This window comes from Calidris pugnax, unplaced genomic scaffold (assembly GCF_001431845.1).
Source record: "Calidris pugnax isolate Ruff unplaced genomic scaffold, ASM143184v1 scaffold18, whole genome shotgun sequence".
Taxonomy (NCBI): domain Eukaryota; kingdom Metazoa; phylum Chordata; class Aves; order Charadriiformes; family Scolopacidae; genus Calidris; species Calidris pugnax.
Window position 1 is genome coordinate 7,264,959 of NW_015090812.1, and position 22,468 is coordinate 7,287,426.

The following is a 22,468-nucleotide window of genomic DNA, read 5'->3' on the forward strand; positions in this document are numbered from 1 at the left end:
TTGTGATTTGATTCTGGACGGAATCTAGAGCAGTTCCACTGTAGTCAATAGATCCAAAGGAGGAAAAGAAAAAAGTTAACCAAAGTTGATGGTGCTTATATGTGTCCAAAAAAATTATTTGCAGATAGATATTCACAACTCTGGCATCAGGCCTCTGCCCAGAAAATTTGTCCAAATATTAAAAAATAGTAAATAAGAAAATGTACTTAAATATAGTCCAGTGTTTATGAATATTCAGCTGAACTTTGGCAGTAAGCCCTAAATGTGATAAAAGACTCTGCACCAATATATTTTTCCTTTCTCTCATTTTTAAAAAAATTCTTTCTCTCTGTTTCTATAGGCAAAGCAGGCAGCATAGCATAGATCTTGAGATATGGCTGATGCATTTTTCTAAGCTAAAGAATGTTGTTAGCTCTTATGCTAATGATTGCAGCAGAATCCCAACCTCCTTCCACAAAGTATTTGTGGGAAGAGAGCTTTCCACTGAGCATCATCTTGGACTTCGGATCTTCCTTTGGGTCCTTCAACAGCTAGATTCAGCCAGTGCCTTGTGTGTAACATCTGTTCTCAAGTTGGAAAGCCTTGCTCTCCCCATTTTACAGATGGACTTTTGAGAGACAGGAGGAATAAAGCCAAATGCTTCAAAGATACTTAGTGGAGGTTAAGTGCTGAATTCCCTTTGAAGGTCTAAACCCAAATGACAAGCTTGTGATCATGCGAGAGATTGGTGTCACCCATGGGAACAGAACAATTTTTTCAGGGTAGTGTCATAACCACTCCACAATCCTTCCTCTTTCTTCTTCCTAAAGCTCCCACTGACTTCAAAGGTGAAGAGTTATGGCCCACATCCCGCAGCGCTGTGAGCTCGGACGTGTGTGCAGAGCCTTACCCACACATATATTCCATCAGGGATACTGGCTCAAGTAAAATTACACAGGCAATGTGGAGGGGAAGACATTTCTGCAAGACTGGGACTTAACTTGTTTTTTGTTCTCATATTCTCTTCCTTTAAAACTTAACTAAGAAATGCAGAGTGTACCTAATGACTGAGTTTGGGATCCATCCTTACTGTCCGTAGGAAAGCCATAACCCAAAATAAATAGGATTAGAAAAAAAGAAAGAATTTTAGCTGATTCAGTGAAACACAATATTCTTTCTTTTGAACACCTCTGAATGAAATACATTATTGAGTTTGCATGGGAAATATGTGGAGGGTGTGTGTGTGTGTCTATATATGAGTTGGTTGGATTCTCAGAAAACTGCTTGGCTCACATAGACCGGACAGAAATCATCTATTTTTCTTGTCACATCCACTACAAAGTCAGCATGCCCCAGGTGATGGGTAGCACTGTGTTTTTCTGCTGACCAATTGCTACTCTCCTAGATGAACAGCAAATCCAGAAGTTAGGATTTTTCAAGTCACATCATCCACCCCACTATTTAAATACTAGTAGCAGTGTTCAGCTATTATTAGGAGGTCAGTCCCTTATCCACTGGCACAGCAAATGTCTCATCCAATCACTCTCAGTTCAAAACAGCAAACACCTATCATTAAAATGTTGACATTATTTTTGATACTGAAGGGAAACAAAAATATTTGATAAAGTGAAAGAGGCAAGGTGCATCACTCATACATTCTTTAGCCTGTCCTTTTAAAACAAATTTTTCCCAAAAAAAAGGACAACCTTAAATGCTGGCTGCAGTTAACAGCTTCCTAATTGTGTGCGACTGTTTCTTGACTTCCTGATCCCTGTCTGGTGGTTAGGAATCCAAAGGGTTTCTTAAATCAACAGGAGCAGCTGCCTCCTCGGAGCCAGGCATGGTGTATGTCACTGACTGTGGAAAGGATCTGCGATACAGGGAGGAGCGGGGGTGATTAATGGGGCCAGTGTCGTAGCTCAGAGTGTGGTTGCACTACTGTGTACGGGCATACTTACTTCAATCATTTATCTTCTGTCCTCTGCCACACACACGCAGGAACGTACGCGCATGTTTTATTTTTGCCAGTGGTGGAGCAGTCATCCCAAGTGCAGGAATGCACAGGGTGCAGCAGGACCTGTAGCTGAAAATGAGCCTCTAGGGGTGATGCTTTCCTTTGTCTTGTTTTTTTGGACAAGCATGAGAAATGCTGATAAAACCCAGTCCTTGGTTTTAAATTTATCTCTCTGCCGTTGTCAAACTCTTTCCCACAGAAGAGAAAGAAAGGAGGGGAAAAAAAAAAAAAGGCAAGTAAATTGCTGCATTTTGTTGACTGTGTTTTAGGTTAGGTAAGGAGGGGGAACAATCTGGGTTGAATGTGGACGTAGGGTGGCAAGTGATGGAGCTGCACCAGCTGAAGGAAGGTCCATGTCTTCTTGGCAAAGATCATCTTGATCAATGTTTGAAAACAACTTCTGTCCTTGGGCTACCTTGACCTCCAGCGTCAGAGCTTTCCTCTGGCTGGAATGGGATGTGCAAAGCCTTTCGATCCCCCAGTATTGTGGCTTCTACTTTGAGTAAAAGCCAGTTGTCCTCGCAGGCAATGCCATACCTTGCTTTCCCCAAAGCATCACAGGTTGTTCAAGACCAGGTCCCATCAGTACCCAGCCTTCACTTTCCCAAAAGTGAAGCCAAAAAGCAGGGAAGTGGAGACTTCTCTTATGTGGGTGTTGAGCCTTCAGGTGTTCCCAAAATATTTCACCTTCTCTTTCAGTCTCCCAACGCTCCTGGCTCAGCTGCATCAACCCATTAAACACAGAGCCCTGGTACAGAGGAGATACAAAGGCTTTGATATCTGCGTGGGCCAAATGATTTACAGCTTTGTGTTGCAGAAACCACTGCAAGTGTAAAATGGCTACTCATTCCTCAGACTTTATTCCTACAGTTAAAAACTCTCCCTGCCTTTCACCAGGAATTGAAGCCATGACATCCTTTACTGCCTTTACTTTACTACAGCAGCATTTTACCCCTCCGACGCCAGGAGGCTGCTCCTGTGTCCCTTTGAGACCAATGCATGTTCTCACCAGACATGGGGGCAGCTTCCTTGTGTATTAACAGGAAACTGGTGTCTCCAATAGGTCTGGCTTAATGGGACTGTTATTATTTGTTGAGTGCTGGCAAAGGGCTAAACTGAGAACAAGGTGAAAAGTACTTTCATGCTCTGAGGAGTTCACAAGATGCACTGGTGAAGCCAAGCCTTGATGGAAAGCCCGGAGGAAGGAATGACTCAGGGTAATGCAATTAAACCCTTTAGGAGGGACATGCTATGAGAAGTAAGGTGATTTGGCAAAGCAGGCTGGGAAGTTGTAATGTATGGAAAATCCAAGGTCTACCTGGTCCATGTGGACCAACAGGCTAGGGCAGGTTGCTGTTGGCAGCAGATTAACTCCAGCCACATGGGATTCCCCAGCTCAGGAGATGCGGTGCCCATTTCTGTCTCACCCAGCTGGGTACAACCTTTGGTGGGAACCCAGAGCAAGGCCTAGACTTGTCCTTCTGCATAATGCAAGGTGAGAAATCTCTGCTACTCTCTCCCCTACCAGGAGAGCTGCAGATGAGGCTGCAATGAAAAAGCTTTAAGGAGAGCCAGTGGGAACATGGAAATTAGTTTGTTCCCTAAAACTTGCTGAAAGCTTTTGGAGAGGCAGTGTGAGTGAAGAGGGTGGGAAGAGACAAAAATTGTCATAAAATCATGTGGCCAAGTGGGAGGGTAAGAGGTGGGCTGAGAAGTGGAGACTAAAGGCAAGTTTTAGAAAATGAATACAAGAATTTGGTATAGTAGAAAACCAGAGAAAGAATTAACCAAAGTAACAGAGACCTTGCATCAAGTCTTTCAGCACAGTGAGTGAGGGATGTTCCCCGTAAGGGCTGTTCGTGCAACAGCATTTACCACCGACACAGATTAACACTGGAAATCCTGGCAGCTTTAAGTGTACCCGGGGACTCAGAAACCTGAATCTGGGGTTTTGCAGCTTAAGCTGCTTTCCAGTGGTGAAGCACAGAAAATCACCAGAAGGTGCCTGGGTCCTGTTAGTGGTCGTCAAACACGGCCCACCTACAGCACCTCTCGCTGCAGGGCTTCTGGGATCCCAAACTCTCATGGTAGACCGTGGACCCTCATTGTGTCAAAACAAGTTGCCTGTCCTAACATTCAGGGACTTCTCAATTGTCTGTCTGCTATAGCTTGGGTCTCAGTCCATTCCTAGTTCTGCTGCCCTGATTCGAACAGGCCTTGGGGTTTCCACTTTTCTTCTGGGCCTACAAACCTCTCTTCTCACAAAAATGGGGACTGAGGGAGCAGGTCTTGTGGAAATCCCTTCTGCTTCCTGGAAATATCAGGAATATTCCAGGGATTTATGTGCTGCTATGCATGGTCTTCTCTGGTGAGACCTAATAGCATCTAAAGCTGCAAGAAAGATGTGGGAGTTTACCATTTACATTTTCCTATATCTGGATTTCCTAACCTTTCCTACTTTTTTAACTGTTAGGTTGTTAAAAAGGAGCATTTGCAAGCCAAATCTTGCAGTCCTTACTCAAGTTCATGATGACCTTGGCTGAGAACTGATTACAGGACTTGTTCTGGTGTTAAACAGCCAACAAACTATGATAAACAAGTAGAGAGTAAAGGTTTTAGTAACTCACCCAAATATAACACCTAGAATTACATTCTGCTGAAGGAACAGAAAAAGGTCAAAGTGAACTTCAGTTTCATTTAGTAAAATACTAGTTTAACTTTAAAAAAAAAGGTGTTAATTGGTAATTTGGTTTTTAATTTGTAAAGTTCCCAGCAACCTCACAAACTCCCATCCTCTGGTGGGCTTTTTGTTTGATAATGTTGCTCAGGTGGTTTAAATAAGGCTAGATTCAAACATCCAGGGTGTGGGGGTTTACTTAACTGCTATCACCTGAGCTACTCTCTCTCTCTCCATTTCAGGTCCCTAATTTCATCAACACAACACTCCCACCCCACGAGCAGGTGACGGCTCAGGAGATAGACAGCTACTTCAGGCAGGAGCTCATCTACAAAAGGAATGAGAGGATGGGGAAGAGAGTGATGGCGCTTTTAAGGGAAAATACAGACAAGAGTTTCTTCTTTGCCTTTGGAGCAGGTAAGGCATGAAATTTTCTGTTTTACTTGGTTATAATTTGGAAGTAAAATGGTTTGAAGGCTTCAGGGTTTTGTCTCTGGTCCTGTGGGAGGATTTCTTAGGGGACTTACCTTTGAAGCAGAAGCTTTTATTTGTCTAAACCTGCTTCTGAGGTGCAGTGAGTTGGTGTAGGAGGTGGTCTGGGTCCAGCTGGGCAGTGGACAGGCTGCACTCCTTTGCTTTCTGTCTGATTGTAGAAAGATAAAGCTGTTAATGCTTTTTGTGCTGTTGTGTGTGTTCCTTTCCCAGCCCAACCTGTGGGCTGCTTGGGTGCTGTTCACACCATGGTTGTGTTTGTGGTCTCAGGCATAGGAGGTGGCTGACGTGCCCTTGAATTTGCAATCCTTGGCAGTGGTGGCAGTGACTGAGGGAGCAGAACCCTTGCTGTGGCACAGGCTGAGGTGGCCCTGGGCTTTAGAACCTTCTGGGGTTGCTGTAGCTAAGGTCTCTCGAGAGCTGACTTTACTTTGGTTGTGTGTACAGAGTGGCTGGTTTTAGACCTTAAACAAGCATGTGAGTTACATGTGTAGCTAAATACCAGCATGTTAAATCACTAAGTAAAAATCCATCACATCCCTCTGCTGGCTTAAATTCTCTCCACAAAGTCTGCAGAACAAAGATATCTATAGTAGCTCTGAGTCTGTGACAGTACGTGCTACTGTCCCTTTTCTCCTTTTTTTTTTTTTCTTTTTTCCCCTTTCCAATGGAATTCACGTTTCTGTGTGGTAAGAGTATAAATAATAGCTGCTCAGGCCCCAGTTCAGCAGACTCCTGAGCACTGGCTTAAGGGGCTCTTTGAGCTTCCTCGACTTCAAGGCAGCCTGAGATTGTCGTGCCGAGAACCGATCCTCTCCTCCTGCTCCCTCTCCTTGACAATTCCTCATTTTTGACAGAACTTTGCTTCTCATCCCATGGCTCTCGCTATGAACTTTGGCAACAACTTGCCTTTCGCTATTCACTTCAGTGGGAATTTTGATTAAAGACTGCAGGGTTTAGCAGAGATACATACATTTTGATGTATTTATTTTTTGAATGTATCCAGACTGAATTTTCCCAAGCTTATTTAATCTCAAGCTCGCCTGATATTTCTGTCCGAGGAGTTTTGCTTAACTGCTTTTACAGTAGGAGAATATATCATGGTGGTTCATGATTGGACAGGGATTCATAAAAAGTAGTTTATCTAACCTATGGAGCGAGGTTTATCAGAGATTATCAAACGTGATGGTTTTGATGTAATCTCCAGTTTTAGAAGCCCCTTAGCCAGTATATACTGGAGCTGGGAGGACAGACTGGGCATTGTTGCCCACTTGCCCTGCTCTGTGCACATTTTTCCTGGGCATCTGTTACAGACCATGGCTTGAGGTAGGATCTTGGACTAGATGGGTCGTGGATCCAATCTGCTGCAGCTATTTGTATGTGTTAATAATAGAAGTGAAATCAAGCAGATAGGTACTAATTAGACATGGCTTTCTATGGAAATCAATGCATAAGTTGTGGGAGGTTTGAGTTCCACTGCCTGTCCCTATCTGAGAGCATCTACCTGAAACTCTGGGGCAGCATCACTTGGGAAAGCTGGCTCATAAAGGGCAAGTTCCGTTTTGTCCGTTACTCTCTGGTTTTGGTGACATTAAAAACAGCCTTTTTCACTGGGTTATTTCTTTTTCCCAGCACAAATTGTAACGAGACAGAGCAGACACATGCAACAGGATTTATTGAAAACTGGGGCGCGGGAGATGCCGAGGCAAGCTTTTTGTTTTGGGTGCTTTGTTCCGCCATCCATCCCTTTGGCCTTTTTCACTAAAGCGGGCCATCCCTGCAGGCCATCCTCGCTTTAAGTACAATTAATTCCTCTGCTCTACTCTGGGGTGTTTTTTTCCTTCGTGCAGTAACTACTGAGAAATTTATTAATTTTTCAATGCCAAAACTTTTATGTGGCCAAAGTGCAAGCAAGTTCATTTTCTCATATGATTCAAATGCAGTTTTTTCTCCTGAAGGTTTTTCTTGGCTTTTTTTTTTCACGCACTGAATTAAGAGTGGGTTTTTTTTAATACATTGTGTATTTTGCATTCTTATATCTATTTCATGAATTTTAAGGGGGGGGTTTCTTTAGTATGTCATGAATTCAAATTGTTTTCTAAAACCTTGAGGGTTTGGTTTTGCTTTTCATAAAACTGAAGGGTGTTTTTGATGAAAGTTGAAGCTTTCACATATCCCCATGAATTCTGAAGTGCAAAATTTTAGGAAGGCACCTTTGGTTAGCATGGGCTGGATGGAGTCTGCAGGAGTGCATTTGCTCTCAGAACAGTGCAAAAGTTATTTCACTCCATTGAAGATCCTATGTATTTAAGACTGACGTGATGGAGGGGAAATAATTTGGAAATAAACATACTCTGAATAATGTACTCCAAAGGGTTTTGTTCTTATGCTAAGCATGATGTCTCATCAAACCATTTATTTTGAGGATACTGGAACTAATGAATGAATAATAATTTAATTACATATGTATATTATGAATTGGTTTCCATGTTTCATAATTTCCATTATAATTTCTGGGAAGGGAAGAATGGGATAAAACTGTGCTTGTGAAAAAAATCAGGACAACGCATATTTTTCCTAACAAAATAAGCCTGTTATGAGAAAAGCACTTTGTTAAAGCTTCAGTAAATGCAATGTTATGGACTCAGGCTACTGTAAGAAGGATTGCCAAGCCCTGCATGATGATTCATTTGGACTTGGTGGCCTCTTGTACCTCGCAGGTGTAACTGGAGCGATGGGGCTTGGGGACAGGGTCCCACCCTGACAACAACCCTCCTGAGGCAGAGCCTCGATGGGCTCCTCCAGTGGCTTTACCATGGGGAGCCATACCTTTTGGAGACTGCTGTAATTAGGTTTACCTGGCTTTTGCACAGCAGCATGTAGCAATGGAAGCTCTGCTGCTCTGTTAGGACACCACCCTCAGCTTGGTTTAAGATCCCAGTGCCACGGATGGGTAGTTCAGTAGTGTCTAACACTGCATTAGTTTAATGAGCTTGACTAGGTCAGGAGACACGATGTAGATGTCTCTGCAAATCATGGCCTGGTTCAGTTCAGCGAATCCTTCTCAATGACTGTGGCAGCAAGACATTTTATAGACTCCTCCAGGAGTATGTACTGTTGTTTCAAAAAACAACAAAAAAACAAACCCAATCACACACAGGGGTCACCATGACCAAAAGCAGTAGTTCACAGGATGAAAGCTGTAAACCAAGATGGTGATATCCTGGCTGCCTGGTGGTGCAGGGTCCAGCACTGCTGCACTTGTGGTCGGTGCTGGAGGATGCCCGTGTCTGTCAGCAGAAAGCGTGGTTGGTGTCATAGGTTTGGACTGGCAGAAATCCCTCCTGGGTTGAAATATAGCAGAGTGTCCTTGTAACAAAAAAAAATACCAAGAGGAAAACCATAATTTATCCAGTGTAAGCTGAATTTCCACCTGGCTGGATGAGAGCATGTGGCTGGAGGGGACTGCAGGTGGTGGGAGATGTAGAGGCTCTTGTTGCAAGACCCAAAAAGCCTTCACCTAAGGCAAGGTCCTGCACCCTGGTCCCTCCAGCCCTGGCTGGTCAGGTCACCATGGGAAACATCCCCATTGTTTTTGGATGGAAGAGGATGAAACCCAAGGAAAGATACAGGAAATAAAAATTGTGTGGAAATTGGTGCAGAGTGCGACTCGCATTGAGCAGGAGTTACCCTGGGAAAAACACTACTGTTTTGTTGAAGAATGCTTATCTCCCAGTGAAGCTGTGACTGTCGGGAAGTTTGGAATGTAGCAGACAATTTATTTAGTTGTCTGTGCAACTTCCCATGTTTTGTGGTCTAGTTATTAGATAATTTGTATATAGAGTTTCTACCGTCTTCATCCTACCTTGCTTTTAAATGAAGGGTGATCAAAGTCTTCCAACTGAAAGTTTTTTCAGTAGAAAACTAGGCATTTGGGGAAACAGAATTTTTCTGTTTGGACTTTTGCTTTTCCAGAAGCAGTTCTTGCAGATGTCAGTCAAAACCCCAAGTGTTTGAGTGTCTGTAAACTGGGATTCCCAGTGTTTTGTTACGTGCCATTTGGAACTGAGCCACAAAGACGTCGTGGTAGAAGAGATGGTTCTGTCAGTTCCAAAAGTGAGTGTGAAGCTATGAAACATCAGACAAGTCCTGGGAAGGAAGGATTGGTAAGGGGACAGGCATTTGAATATCCAAGCAAGCTGAGATAAAACAGTTTTTAGATCCACAAAGTAAAGCAAAACATTTTTATGCCGTTGAAAGATTTAATTTTTTTTTTTTGTTCCAGTCAGAAGTATTAAAACAAAAAAAATTACTCAATTCTGAATGGAGTTCTTCAGTTTTCTGCCATTATTAAAACTAAAAAGTGGATTTTTCAATAGATTTCCCCCTTCCCTGCCTTCCATGGTATTACTCGCAATTTAAATGCATTGGAGCAGTTCAGAATTTTAATTTATTCCATTATAAAACACGTAGAAGTGAAAATAGCCATTTATTCTTTCTACTTTAATTTCTTTCTTGTCTCCAAGAAAAATAGTCTTTGGGTAAAATGGGACCAAGCTCTGTACACTTCATTCTTCTCCTGCCAGGGTTTACCGTATTCAGACTTAATGTGAAAATCTCACCATACCGATATTCACAGTAACTGTACTCCAGTAATGAAACAGCACTTATCGTTTGTGCAGTTAAATGATATTTTTTCAGGTAACAGGCATGGTCATTTTTCCCTCTGAATGAATAAAGGTAGCAAAGTAGAATACTTTCAAGTAAAATTTTGCGGTTTGCTTGGTTTTTGTGTTTTGAAAATCCATCCGGAGTTGCTAGGAATTATTGATCCGTAATAACAGTGAAGCACCTTAGACCTGATACATACAGGCAATTTATAAATGTCCATTTACAGTCAAGAAAGGGACACCCAGCCAAGAGCATATGGGCTGTTAAAAAGAGTTAATATTTTGGCAACTAAGACTATACACATGAAGTCAATGTTTAAGAAAAAAATCACTCTGGTTTATTTCATTTTTATGGGCAAATAATTTTTGTGTAACACTTATGATAACAGATGGATAAATTTATGTCTGCACTTAATTTGAACGATAATTTCCTTAGGATGTTTTACTTACTTGCATTTCTTTCTTGCTTGCTTTTATGCGAGGTGTCAGTTTTGTAACTGAGAGCTGGATTTACTGCTTCAGAAATTCGGATGCTGCTTCAGTTCATGATGTTTATTAGCAGCCAAATCAGTAGGCTTTAAGACAGTATGTTTGGTTACTTAAAAAAAATAAATGTATCATGGAAAATATTATTTTAGTGCTGAGGGAGAGCTGAAATGCAAGTACCATAGCAGGTCCCACAGCAAGAGGGAATAGAACTGTCTCTGGACCACAGTCCTGCGGTGGAGGAAAGCACGTGTTTTCCCACCCCACCAGGTCCAGGCAGCCCCCTGTGTCTTAGAGGTCAGAGGAGACCTGGGCTGGTGCCCATGGTGTGGTGGAAGCCAGAGCCGGCTGGTGAACACAGCTCTGGATGAAGTCGGTGTCGCTAACAGGGATTGATGGATGTGAATGTCAGACCTCTTCTGCTTATTTTAGGGGGCTGAGATTAGGTACCTAACTGTTGATGGATTAGATTTCAATTTCTGAGATGTTCCACAAGAAAGAAAAGATACAGGCTTTGTCATAGATGTCTGTGCGCTCCCATGAAAGTAGAGGAATTTGTCCCAGAGTAGGAACAGCAGAAGTAGAGTTTTGATCGCTTCTATCCTCAGAACAGGTGAATTCCCTCCCCATCCTGCAGAGTTTTCTCAGCCAGCATTGGGCAGGCAGTGTGATCAATGATTCTGATCATCATAAATGAAACTGTTAACATTACTCATAGAATCATACAATAGTTCGGATTGGAAGGGACTTTCAAAGGTCATTTAGTCCAACCTCCCAAACAATATTTTTTCCAAAGTCTTCTGTAAATCTTATCTGGTGGTTCTTCATAATGGGAGTCAGAAGTGGGTTGTGCTGTGTTTTTATTAGGGAATGAGAGAATTATGCAACTTTTCTATAGGATGGGGTTGGTGTGTGAATACAGCGAGAATATAAAATCTCCTGTTCCTACTCCTCAGCTCCAGCTCTTTCCTTTTGTCTTCTCTATAGAGGATTCCCAAGGGGAATTTCAGCACGCATCCTGTTAGATACTGGAGATACCAAAGAGAGGAATAGGGTCACCCTTCACCTTCTGGAGTAAGTAGGGAGTGACAGATGTCTCCAAGGTGACTCGGGTCTTGCATGGTCTTGATCACCTCTGAGATGTGCTTATTTTTTTCCAAAAACTAAAAAGTGTCTGGGAAGATACCCAAATGATGTAGCTGTCTTGAAAGTGCTCCATCCACAGCTGAAAAGGTGACCACAACTGAGGTGGAACATGATGGCTGTTAAATTGGGGTATGTAGAGAAGATGGGGGGTGGCGTAGGTGAGATTTATTTTTTTTTTTGTTACTGGAAACCATATTTCTACTCAGTAGTTTGGGAGAGGAAAGGAAGTGATGGATACTATACACAGCTTAAACACAAGTAATTAAAATCCAGAGAACCTTTGTGAAAGCCATTAGCACCTGCCACCAGATCTGGCACTCAGGTTTGCATGTGTTACTTGAAAGTGGTTTTTTTCAAAAGGGAAATGCCTCGAGGCCACCATCCAAGTGCACACTGAGGACTGGGGATTTACAGATGTTGAATGCACAAAGAGCTGTTCCAAGCTCCCAGCTGATGCTCTGCTGCGAGCAAATCGAGGTTCCCGGCAGCTCAACAGTGGGTGTAACTCACTCAGCCTGGCATCCGAGGTCTGGTCCTCCCTCCTCCAGAATTGTGTAGCTCTTTCCCATTTCTATTCTTCCCCTAGGATCCTCTGTAGAGCATAAAAGGAAAGAAAAGGGAGAGTAGGGGGGAAAGAAAAAGAAAGAAAAGACTTGCAGGCTGGAATATAAAGAGACTTTATCCCCCGGGTCGGGCGTCCTGGTCCAACGCTGATTAGTGGTGCTACTGACATCACTGGCACAGTTCATCAACGGGTTGTCTCAGTGGAGCAAGAAGTTGGCGACCAGGAGATTGAACTTGGCGAGCCTACAAAAGAGAAGAAAAGGGTGAATTAACAGTTTGCAGATGCTAGAATTCCCTTTGCTCATGTTTATTTGGGCATCCAGATGCTTATAGTGAGGTCGGCCTGTTTTTGTGGATAGACTTCTTTTACTATCAGGTTTTAAGGCAAAGTATCACTTTGCTTTTAAAAATATACTCGAATGCTAATTTTGACCAAAGCCATGTAATTGATTCATTTAAAAGTCTGCATTAAACAGGCAATGCCTGATTCTCTTTTCAGACACTCTGTTGTAAATCAGGAGATACTCCACTGGGGAAAAGCTTGTTCCAAGTGCAAATCCAGCCTGTAGCCTTTTAAAATAAAAATGAAATTAAAAAATAGAAAGGGTAACTTTTTAACTGTACACTGATGTTGTATCATATGGAGGCTTGGAAGCCTCAGAATATTTGCTTTTTACCTGAAGCTGAATGCAAAGAGAGAGTGCCTGAGTTAGAGGCCAATATAAACCTGCCTGCACTGCCCTATTGAGAAAAGGGAACTACCGTTCTGAAGGCTGATTCCTGTAATTCTGATTTTGAAAAAAAAACCTCCTGTTGTATAACAAGATATTAATTATAGAAACAGTATAGCATGTGCAATGGTGAGAGCTCTTTTGAGGCTGCTGTCCCATGTGCCAACCAAGGAAGGCAAGAGAAAGAACAGATTCATGTCATTTGCCTCGCACTTTGCTTTTTCTCCTGGTGTGTCACCACCGAAGCTGTTGAGGGAAGCTGGGCAAGCCCTGACTACCTCTGGTCCAGTGGAGAATTCATCATGCTCAGCAGGGAGTCCTGCCTGGCCACTTCTCACTGTTGCTTTCATCCTTGCTCCGCTCACGTAGGGTACAGCCCCAAATCCGTGCCTTTATGTTTGCTAGCTGCAGGTATTCAAGTAAATGTTAAAAGCAAATAAAATGGGTCTTGCAAACCGCAGTGTATACATTTACCATCTCTGGTGTAATTCTTCCCGTGATGAATGGGGAAAGTTGCCTGTACGCAGTAGGATTTTTGGTTTAAAGAAACACATACATTAGTGTCAGCTCCTCTGGGTCCCTGACATTTTCATATCGTATTTATTATTATGCTTGTGCCAAGTTCTACTGTATAAGCCTAATTCTGCCTGCCTGTTGTCAAAGAAAAGAAAACTATATTGGCCCCTCCTGTCCTATAATGCAGAGATTTTGGCTATGCCCTTGCTGTATTTCTCTTCAACATTTGATATATAAAAATGTAGACATAATTCAGGAAATTTTCTCTTTTCACAACTGCAAAGAATCGTGAGAGATTTACACCCAGGCTTAAGAACTCTGCTGAACAGGAATGGGCTTAAACATGGGATGAAATACTCTTTCACCCCCACATGCACGCAAGAACGTGCTGTGGATCCACAGGCCACCCTGCAAGCTCTCAAGAGACCAGGCAGAGGTCCCATATAACTCTAGATTTCATAACCAGGGTGTTGAAATCAATATATGGATGCCAGACAATTCATCACTTTCTATCCCAAAAACTGTCTCATCAGAAAATTCCCAACCAGCTTTAACAGTGCTATGGGGAAGATTTTAAAAGGGCGATATGGAGAACCCCAAGACTGACAATGTTCCTCTAATGCTGAGGTTTCTGTGGTCTGTTCGTGTGAAAAGGCAAACAGGATACAAATTGCAAAGGATCAGAGGACCTCATCTCAGCTGGGATACCTTTATGTGCTACCTGCAGGGATTAAGATGTCTCCACACCCAAGCGTGCTTCCAGTCACCCTGCTGTGTGGTGGTGTCCCAGAGCAAAAGGAAATTCGGCTACTCCCTTTGTTTATACTCAGAGCCCTATATGCTAGCACAAATCCTTCATTAGTGTTTCACATTAATGTGTGTTTCACATTCATTAGTGTTTCACAATTAATCAACATCTGATGGGGTTGACATGGGTTCATGTTCCTTTCTTCTGCCCCTCCTGACCACCAGGGGAGGAGCAGGGATGTCCCGAGGCATCCTAGACCACCATAGCTCTATCCCCTGCAGTTTCCCTGTCAGACCCTCGGGCAGGAGCTGGGAAGGGAATTTAGTAGGGAAAGGAATCAGTTTGTACTGCTGTTGTTGGTTTCCTACAGGTTCAAGCCATTTCTGACCAGTTTTAGGGCCAAGTTGCAGTAGGACAGTGTATGGAGAAGAACAAGTGATCTTCTTGGTGGATTGGAAAAGACAGGGCATGACTGCTGGCTGGACTTAGCTGTTTTGCAAAAGTAGATGTGAAACTGAAAGCCTTAAAAAGCCTGGCTGTAAATTATGTGGATTTCTTGAGGATTTTTACTGGTATGGAAACTAGGACTGGAAATCTCATTAAATTGGGCGTTCTTGTGAGAGTTCCAGGTTTTCTTGGTCATGGCTATGCCAGGAATACCATCAGAGCGAACTTACTGAGAAAGGATTTATGGATTTGGGATCAGATCCTATTCTCGCTGAATTAATGGTAGTTCTGCAACTGACATCAAGGTGACTGGCATGTGCACCTGGATGAGACAACGTTTATGTGTCATTTCAGTTCTTAAATCTAGGCTGCTGCTTTCACATTACTGGAAAACATCAATACCCTCTTTATAAACCTATTAAATCTCAGTTCCATTGTTATTTTCTCTGGTAGATCAGAAGAGCTGTGTCAAGGAAAAGAAAACGTGTGCGCAATATACCTCTGCCCAAAAAAATATTTAAATATCAGAAATGTAAATTGAAGATAGAATTACTTAGAGAAGCAGAAGGGAAATAATTAGAGCTCCAGCCAGCAAAAAGATGTCATAAACTTTAGTTATTCACCTCTCATAGACATTCAAAACACAAACTCTGCCACTGTTCAGCCATTTTATGGAGGCCTGCAGAAAGCAGCAGAGGTCTGTTGGACAAAATTGCTTCAGTGGCAACTGAAACTGGGCTAAAACCCAAGTCTAATAGCGAATCTGCCACCCAAAATTGGAAGGAGTTCGGGTTTGTGCCTGAGTCTCAGCTCCCTTTTTGCTCTGTGCAATGGACCTAATGAAACCCTGGGTCTGGACTTGACTGATGGGGAGTGAGAAGCAACTGCAAATCTGTGGAAAATGTTGCTGTTTCAATTTGTTTTTTAAAAAGATTAGTAGTGAAATTTGAAAATGTGGGGAATCTTAGCAAATTCTTAGCAAAACAAACAAAAAAAATGCTGGTGTGCTGGTACTGGGGCATTGCTGTTGGCAGAAGGTCCAGAGCTGATACTTCTGGAAGCCCACGAGTGACTGGCTTGGAGGTAGCCCCAGAGGTCTAGCTCTTGGTAGACCCATTTGCTAAAGAGTTCTCAACTGAAACATGGCAAAATTTCAGGACTACCAGGCTTTACGCCTATTGACTTCCAGGCAGGCAGTGGGAAGGAGGAAGCAGATGAATAAGCAGAGAGGAAGATGAATCCACCTTGAAACTTCTTCTGGTTTTTTGAGAGAGATTCAATCAAATGCTTTGATTTTGATTAGCCTGTTATTCATCCACTGAAAATTATTCTGCCAGAGAACTTACAAACACCTTTTTAATATAGACACAACATTTTGGTGAAGTGCAGCTTTGGATCTGTTATTGGCAGAAAAGTGAAATCTCCATCATTTTCCTGGAATAATGTTGAAGGACTGAAACCTATGTGTCTTGTATCTAAAATAAATAACTTGAGTAATTTTAGTCTTTTTCTGTACTTTATTATGGGAAATACCTTAAATACTGAGGTTTGCAAACTTTTAAAAATTGTATTTATACACTGAAGGTAATTGGAGAGAAAAATCAAATGCCACCACTGGGTTAACTCCGTATGAAATTCAGCACCAGTATTCAGTATTTATACTGAATTCACATTCACTTTGTGTTTTTCCTTGAGGTGTTTGAGGTACAGCAAAACTGCTGTGAGGTTCTTATCACTTAGCGATCTGGTCTGGTTCCAGTTGAAAATTTTGCAGTACCTCTCACTGGGAGGATTGGTTTAAAAGGAACAGAAATCTGCCAAAGAAATAAAGACTTCATTATTGACATCAGTGCTATTTTTAATCTGGTTTCCTAAGGAAATGAGGCTTAAGCAATCACAGTGTTTGTAAGTATGCGTGTGTGTATATAGGTGTGTGTGAATATGTCTTTCCCCTTCGTAAATATTTCATCTGTTGGCTGATTATAACCAAACCTGACAGGTGGCTAGAGTCTCCAAGATAATAAGTTTTTGCATGCTTCATGAAAATAAGTGATTGCATAGAAGGAAAAGAAATTCATAGTGCTCATCCACTGAAAGAGCACAGCATGAGCTCCGCTTTTATGAGATCTAGGGGAGTCCCTATGGGAGAGGGAGGTGAGACACATCTCTGTAGGCAACTGCCCTTTATTGGTTCCTCTGCATGCAGGAAGACGTGGTGTGTACTCCATACATCAGTAATGGCATGGTTTGAACAGAACAATGGTGTTTGGGGTAAATAGTAATTATCTAGAGTATCTCAGGAGCCACATATTACCTCTGGGCTGCCCTCTAATGAGGTGTTCATTCTCAAGGCCAGAGCAATACCAGGGAGCAGGCTTGTAAATGTGACCGAGGCATGGCTCCAGGACTCTCTATAAACCTAATGAGTCGTGGGCACTCAAACTGTGCAGGGTTACTCCTGCTAATTGGCCAAGTGTGCCATCAACCATGGCCAAAAATGTTCTTAAGTAGCCAAGGGGTGAAAAGAGCATCAGAAACTCTTGCGAGTCCAGGAGGCAGCCTGGGGCAGCATTCCTGTGTGCAGAGTTCAGGAACGCTTTCCCCAGACCGAAGGTCATTCCCTTGAGAACTAAAACAGCTCACTGGCAATGGGGAACAAAATTAAGAAACAAAAGAAAGAGGAAAGCATGACCTGGAGGAAATCTAGTTTTGCAACATAAGCTTATCAGACAAGGGGATGGTTGTCAGCGTTTGGAGAAGATGCTCAGAAAACATTTTGATGAGGACAGTACTTGAAACCTTTCCAGAGCAAAATACAGATGGGGATCAGAAAAGCCAAGACAGAGTTAGTTCTTAATTTTATTTTTTTGCTTGAGATTGGAAAATTATGTACCTATATTTTGGTAACAGCAATAACTGTTGGGGTGGGATTCTCCCTCTTGAACTGTAGGTGTCTGAAAGTTCAGTGCATCTTCAGTGTAAGATCATCAGGTTCTTTTCAAATCTCCAGAGGACAAATATTCCCACTTATCTTAGATGCATATTTTTAGATGGAACGAATTGCCCTCTGGAGACATCTTTCCACTGACTACAGAGGAAATGTAACAAACTGGCCTCCAACAAGTGCCTGACTTTCAGATGAGTGGGATTAATTTAACCCTCAGAGCAAGAGTCAAGAATTCAGGGTGTTTTGTCCTTACCTCTACCTGACCTCAAGCAAGCTCCTTGGTGTACGAAGTGTTTTGCGTTGTTGCCAGTGGCAGAACCTTATAGTCCTGAAGCAAAAATGTAAGGAGAAGACTGACACAGGAGTGCTTTCCATCTTGCTTTTGAGAGCATCTTCTCATGGATTCTAGGGGAAAAGAAAGCCCTCTGCCACCAGCTTTGTGTGGGTGAAGGGAGAGTTGTAACCCCCACTTAGCAGTGCACAACTTTTGCATTTTATTGTGTGATATGGTTGAAGCCCAAGGTTGGCTGACCATTTTCTTCACTGTTCAGATCGCCCTGTGAGACCCAGCACTCAGAGCAAACTATCTTTGTGATTGCACAGAAGCGATGGATTCAGACACGCAGAAATGTAAAGGTTTTCCATCTTTCCTCACCTCTTGGCTGTAGGGAGAGAAAGCCACTTTGGTGCAAGCACAGTCGTTCATCAGCCTGGTCTGCCTAGAGCTGTACAAAGGAAATGGAACTGCTGATGAGACAGCAAGCTTTTGTTTCTGTTTATCAAGAGTGCCTGTCCCTTTTGCAAGGGAAGAAGTGAGCAGTCAAAACCAAAAAAAAATGTTGTGATGTACCATGTGTCTGATTTTTCACTGTTCTCTTAAGCATTTAGCCTGGTTGTTGCTTTAAGTGCTGTCAATAAGGAGTGGATTAGACCTGGAGACCCATTGAAATAGCTTTCTGACAGAACTTGTCTTTTTTGCATGCAAGACTTGGGGTAAAATAGGAAGGTGCGTGGGTGGGTTTTTTGTTTTGGTAGGTTTTTTTAGTATTATGGAGAGACTCACCAGACAGTCTCCCCTGTGGGGCCACTCACCGAGTCTGTAGTATTTATTCAGCATCTCCCTGAAACACCAGCATCTTGGAAGTTGTCTTCCTGAATTTACATTCCCAGTTCAATCATCTCCCGCACAATAAAAGCTCCAGTGTTGGCTTACCTTTAACTTCTGCTATGCGCAGCGCTCCCATCAAAAGGGAGCCCTTCCTCCTAGCGTTTTTGTTTTCCTTAATACCTGCCAATCACCCCGCTTGCCTTTGCCCAAAGTTTGTTGTCTTTGCAGTTGGTCACAGCATGAGCTACCAAAAACCTCGCTGAGCTTGACGGGGTATTCTGTTAGCCTAACCCTAACACATGATCTTCCACCTCCCCGGCACACAAAGGGCCTTTTCACTGGCCCACCGCAGCTTGAAGATTTCATTTCATGTGTTACAATTAATCTGTATTTATTGCCACTTATCTTAAATGGCTAACAATATCAAGAGTTTAAGAAGTGCTTTTAATGTCAAACTGGGTCAATTAAAACTCTACTTAAAATATTTGCAAAACTTCTGCCTGAAAGTTGCCCCCTCAGTCTGCTGGTAACCAAAATGTTTTAAATAAATACATGCAGCTTGAGGAGACTGACATTTGATAAAATTCCCCTTGATATTTTACTAGAATCCAGGATTAATTTCCTCATGCCTACATTGACTTGCTTTTTTATACAAAGAGAAAAATGAATAATATTTTAGATGGTTATAAATATTTGAAAGATTGTTTCAGTCAATTAAAAAAATCTCAGGAGATAGCCTCAAAACTTTTAAGGTCAGAAAAGACCATTAGATTGATCAATCTGATCTGGAATTTCATCCTGTCCTTCTCTGGCCCTGATAGCCTGTTTAATTCTGAGCTTCAAACCATAGGCAACAAATAAGAATTTTATTTCTTTTAAACTTTTAGTATTGTGTGGGGGCACAGGAAATAAAGTACTAGAACATAAGACATTAAAAAGTTAAATAATGAAAGAGCAACTTTCACTCGTGTGTATTGGGTTTAGCTGAAGGTTGAAGATGGCTGGAGGAATCCACTCTTTCCCTTTCTGGAAAAGCCTTGAACTTTTTTTTTTTTTTTAAAGCTCCATTTGCAGGATGGCTTTAATAAATTATGTGAAATAAGTGCTGGTGTGTACTGCCCGTGAGAACACTGAACTTTTACGGCGTTCAGCCAAGGTTGCACCGTGTTAGGACAGTGACACGCATGACATGGAGAAGTCCCAAGAGAGACCCCCAGGTAGGGCTTTGTTGTGTTGGATGCAGTAGATGCACAGAGTACGTGAGAACCCGGGCTGGGGGAATTAACTACTGAAACTAAAAGTCTGTCCACATGGAACTATTTGGACACCAAGCTCTGATCCTCAAACCCTTACACTTTCCATGAGCAGTGACATTAATGAAGCTTGGTTTCCTATGGTTTTAGGTCATTTGCTTGGATTCCCAGCAGTCCAATAAGGTTTGAACTCTAGCTGAAGCATTTCTGTTAATTAGGGTATTCGTATTATCTTTATGGGTCTCTGATGTCCCTAATAAGGCTCACCCTGCAACTTTTCTTTCCACAGAGAGAATCGGTGAGTCTCTATCCAACCATCTGTTTTCATAAAATACGTAAGAAAGGACTCTCTTGGAGACAGCGACTCTTCTGTCTAATAGATTTGAAATTTGCCCATGGGTTCAGAATATTTCAGTGGAAATCATAAAAACAAAAGCATATGCACAAGGGGACAGCAGGATCCTGTAAGCTTCATGTTCTTTGGAAACAAGGTTAAAATGAAGTTGTCATATTTATGCAGTGTAAATATTGCACAACTTGAGGACACCAAATGTTTTTGATCATTGCCTCAGTCATTTCTTTTTGTAGAATATTTAATTAAACACATCTGGCTTTCTCAAATGATCTGTAAGTCCATTTTTATAGGTTCGGGGTGGAAACACATCTTGAAGAATTGCTTTTGTGTAAGAAATAACATGAAAAATTTTTTTGCTGCTTGCCATCCATAAAAAGTGTGATTTTTGTCAATTTGGAGGAAAGCTATTGTTCTTTGGTATCAGTGTTCTAATGAGTGCAAAGATATTGGCATGTGGAATGTACTTTTATTGCTCATTAGTTGCTGTCCTGTTTATTACTCTGTTTGGTTTTGTTTTTAATCTTAGTCATTGTATCAAGAAGCCAAGTGATGCTGAGGACTAATTGCATCCCAAGAATGGCAAATAGCACAAAGCTGACAGCTTGCAAACAAGTCAAAGACTGAAATATGTTCACATAAACTATTTTATTTTTTTTAATGCTTGTGAGCAGAAATACTGGAAGTTTCCCATTACTGCTTTTCATCCTCAGACTATGGAGTCCTGTCAGCATGGTTTCAGACGTGTGGCACAGAGTCTTACATGGCCCTGATTCATTTATGTTCTCCTCTTTGGATCTGACAAAAATACTGATCTTGAAAAGGTCAGGTTTGAGATCTTTTTCAAGACCTTTGCCATGTTAACCACAGCCCCAACAGGCTCTTATCCTGGTCAACGATTATGGCTTTCCACTGACTCCATTAAAATCTTTCCATTCCCCAAAGAGCATGTTAATATTCAAGGCTTTCTTGCATGGAGGTACCAAAGTGCCCTGGGCAGCTTTAGAGGAGACCAGTGATGACAAACTGAGAAGTGTAAAAACAGGGGGGTGAAAACTCTGGAATTTGGTGGCAGTGTATAGGAAGGGAGGAAACTAGTGGTGATTTCCCATCAGATGTACTAACCTTGCTCTACGCATCTCTGGTAGGAGCATTTGAACCCATACACTAATTTCCTTTGAATTTGGTGGAAGGTGGAAGTTCGTATGGTTATGTTCATATTTGGAAAGAGGTGGCTTTGGCAAGAGGAAGAAGTTTCTGTTAATGTTCCTGTTCAGGGAAAGGCTGTGATGTAAACTCAAACTCATTCCTTGCTACATATCGGAAAAGGAGCTCATTCTCCAAACACAGATCCATAGGAAAACACACGTTGCTGATTCCACTGATCAGGAAAAGCTTGTATTTTAATGCTATTTTCTACTGAACTTAAGTGTTCAGAATTCTGCAGGCTGTCTGCTTCCATTAAGGAAGTTTGCCAAAATTTGGCTGAAACGAAGGGGGTACTTGATTGAATCTCACCAAGGGGCCAGCAGAAGGGAGGTTGGGTACCAGTCCAGTATGGCACAGGCACCAGTCTAGTATTAACAAACTACAAACACAATTGTGTTGAAAATCTCCTCCTGCTGGGTGAGAAAGGGAAATGAATACAGGAAAATAAAACTTGAGTCTTAAAAGGGAAGGGGCTTTGTTAATTGCCATCTACTTACAGGCTTGGATCACTGTAACTGTGGGAAAATGTGATGAGACAGTGTACCCAAGCACATTTGCTTTTTTTTTTTGGTTAATTCTGCACTGTTGTGCATAAGCAGGCAATGATGGATTGTCCCGGAGTTCTGTGCATAGTATCGAAGAGAGCTGGATTTAATTGTCCTGCGTTTATTGTACAAAAGGAATGAATTATGAGCCACTTTACAGCATCTCCAGTGAAAGTGATTATCATCACTGCTCCTCGCCAGAGATATAACTCTGTCAAGCAGGCTCCCTCCTCTCTTGGGTTCCTCGGAAAAAGCTCGTGAATTTGCCGTCTCCTGCCAGTGAAAGCTCAGGGTGAAACATAAAACCAAAAGCTGCCAATAGCTATATATTCAGATCAGATGTTGTAGGAATTTCTTATTCCTTTTTTTCTTTCTTTTTCCCCTGAGTGGAAGATCAGTCAAGATTTTTTGAGCATGCAACTGAAATAGTGTAGCAGAATGTTTTCCCAGTTGATTGCTCTTTTGATTTTATAGGTGAACTGTGTGGTTGAGAAGACTTGGCTTTAATAAGCTTTGACCAAGGCGCATGCACGCTTACAGTACAATTGGTCGTGATGCCATGGAAAGGCACCCTTCACCCCCCT

The 22,468-nt window shown here is 42.1% G+C and overlaps 1 protein-coding gene across 1 annotated transcript in view; it reads left to right on the top strand.

Annotated features, from left to right (window-relative positions):
• Positions 1-22,468, top strand: part of TRABD2B (TraB domain containing 2B) — a 300,643-nt gene that overhangs the window by 175,024 nt on the left and 103,151 nt on the right. Inside the window, exon 4 of the mRNA XM_014938939.1 lies at positions 4,913-5,087. Within this exon, the coding sequence (XP_014794425.1) occupies positions 4,913-5,087 (175 nt within the window). The remainder of the gene's footprint in view (positions 1-4,912; positions 5,088-22,468) is intronic.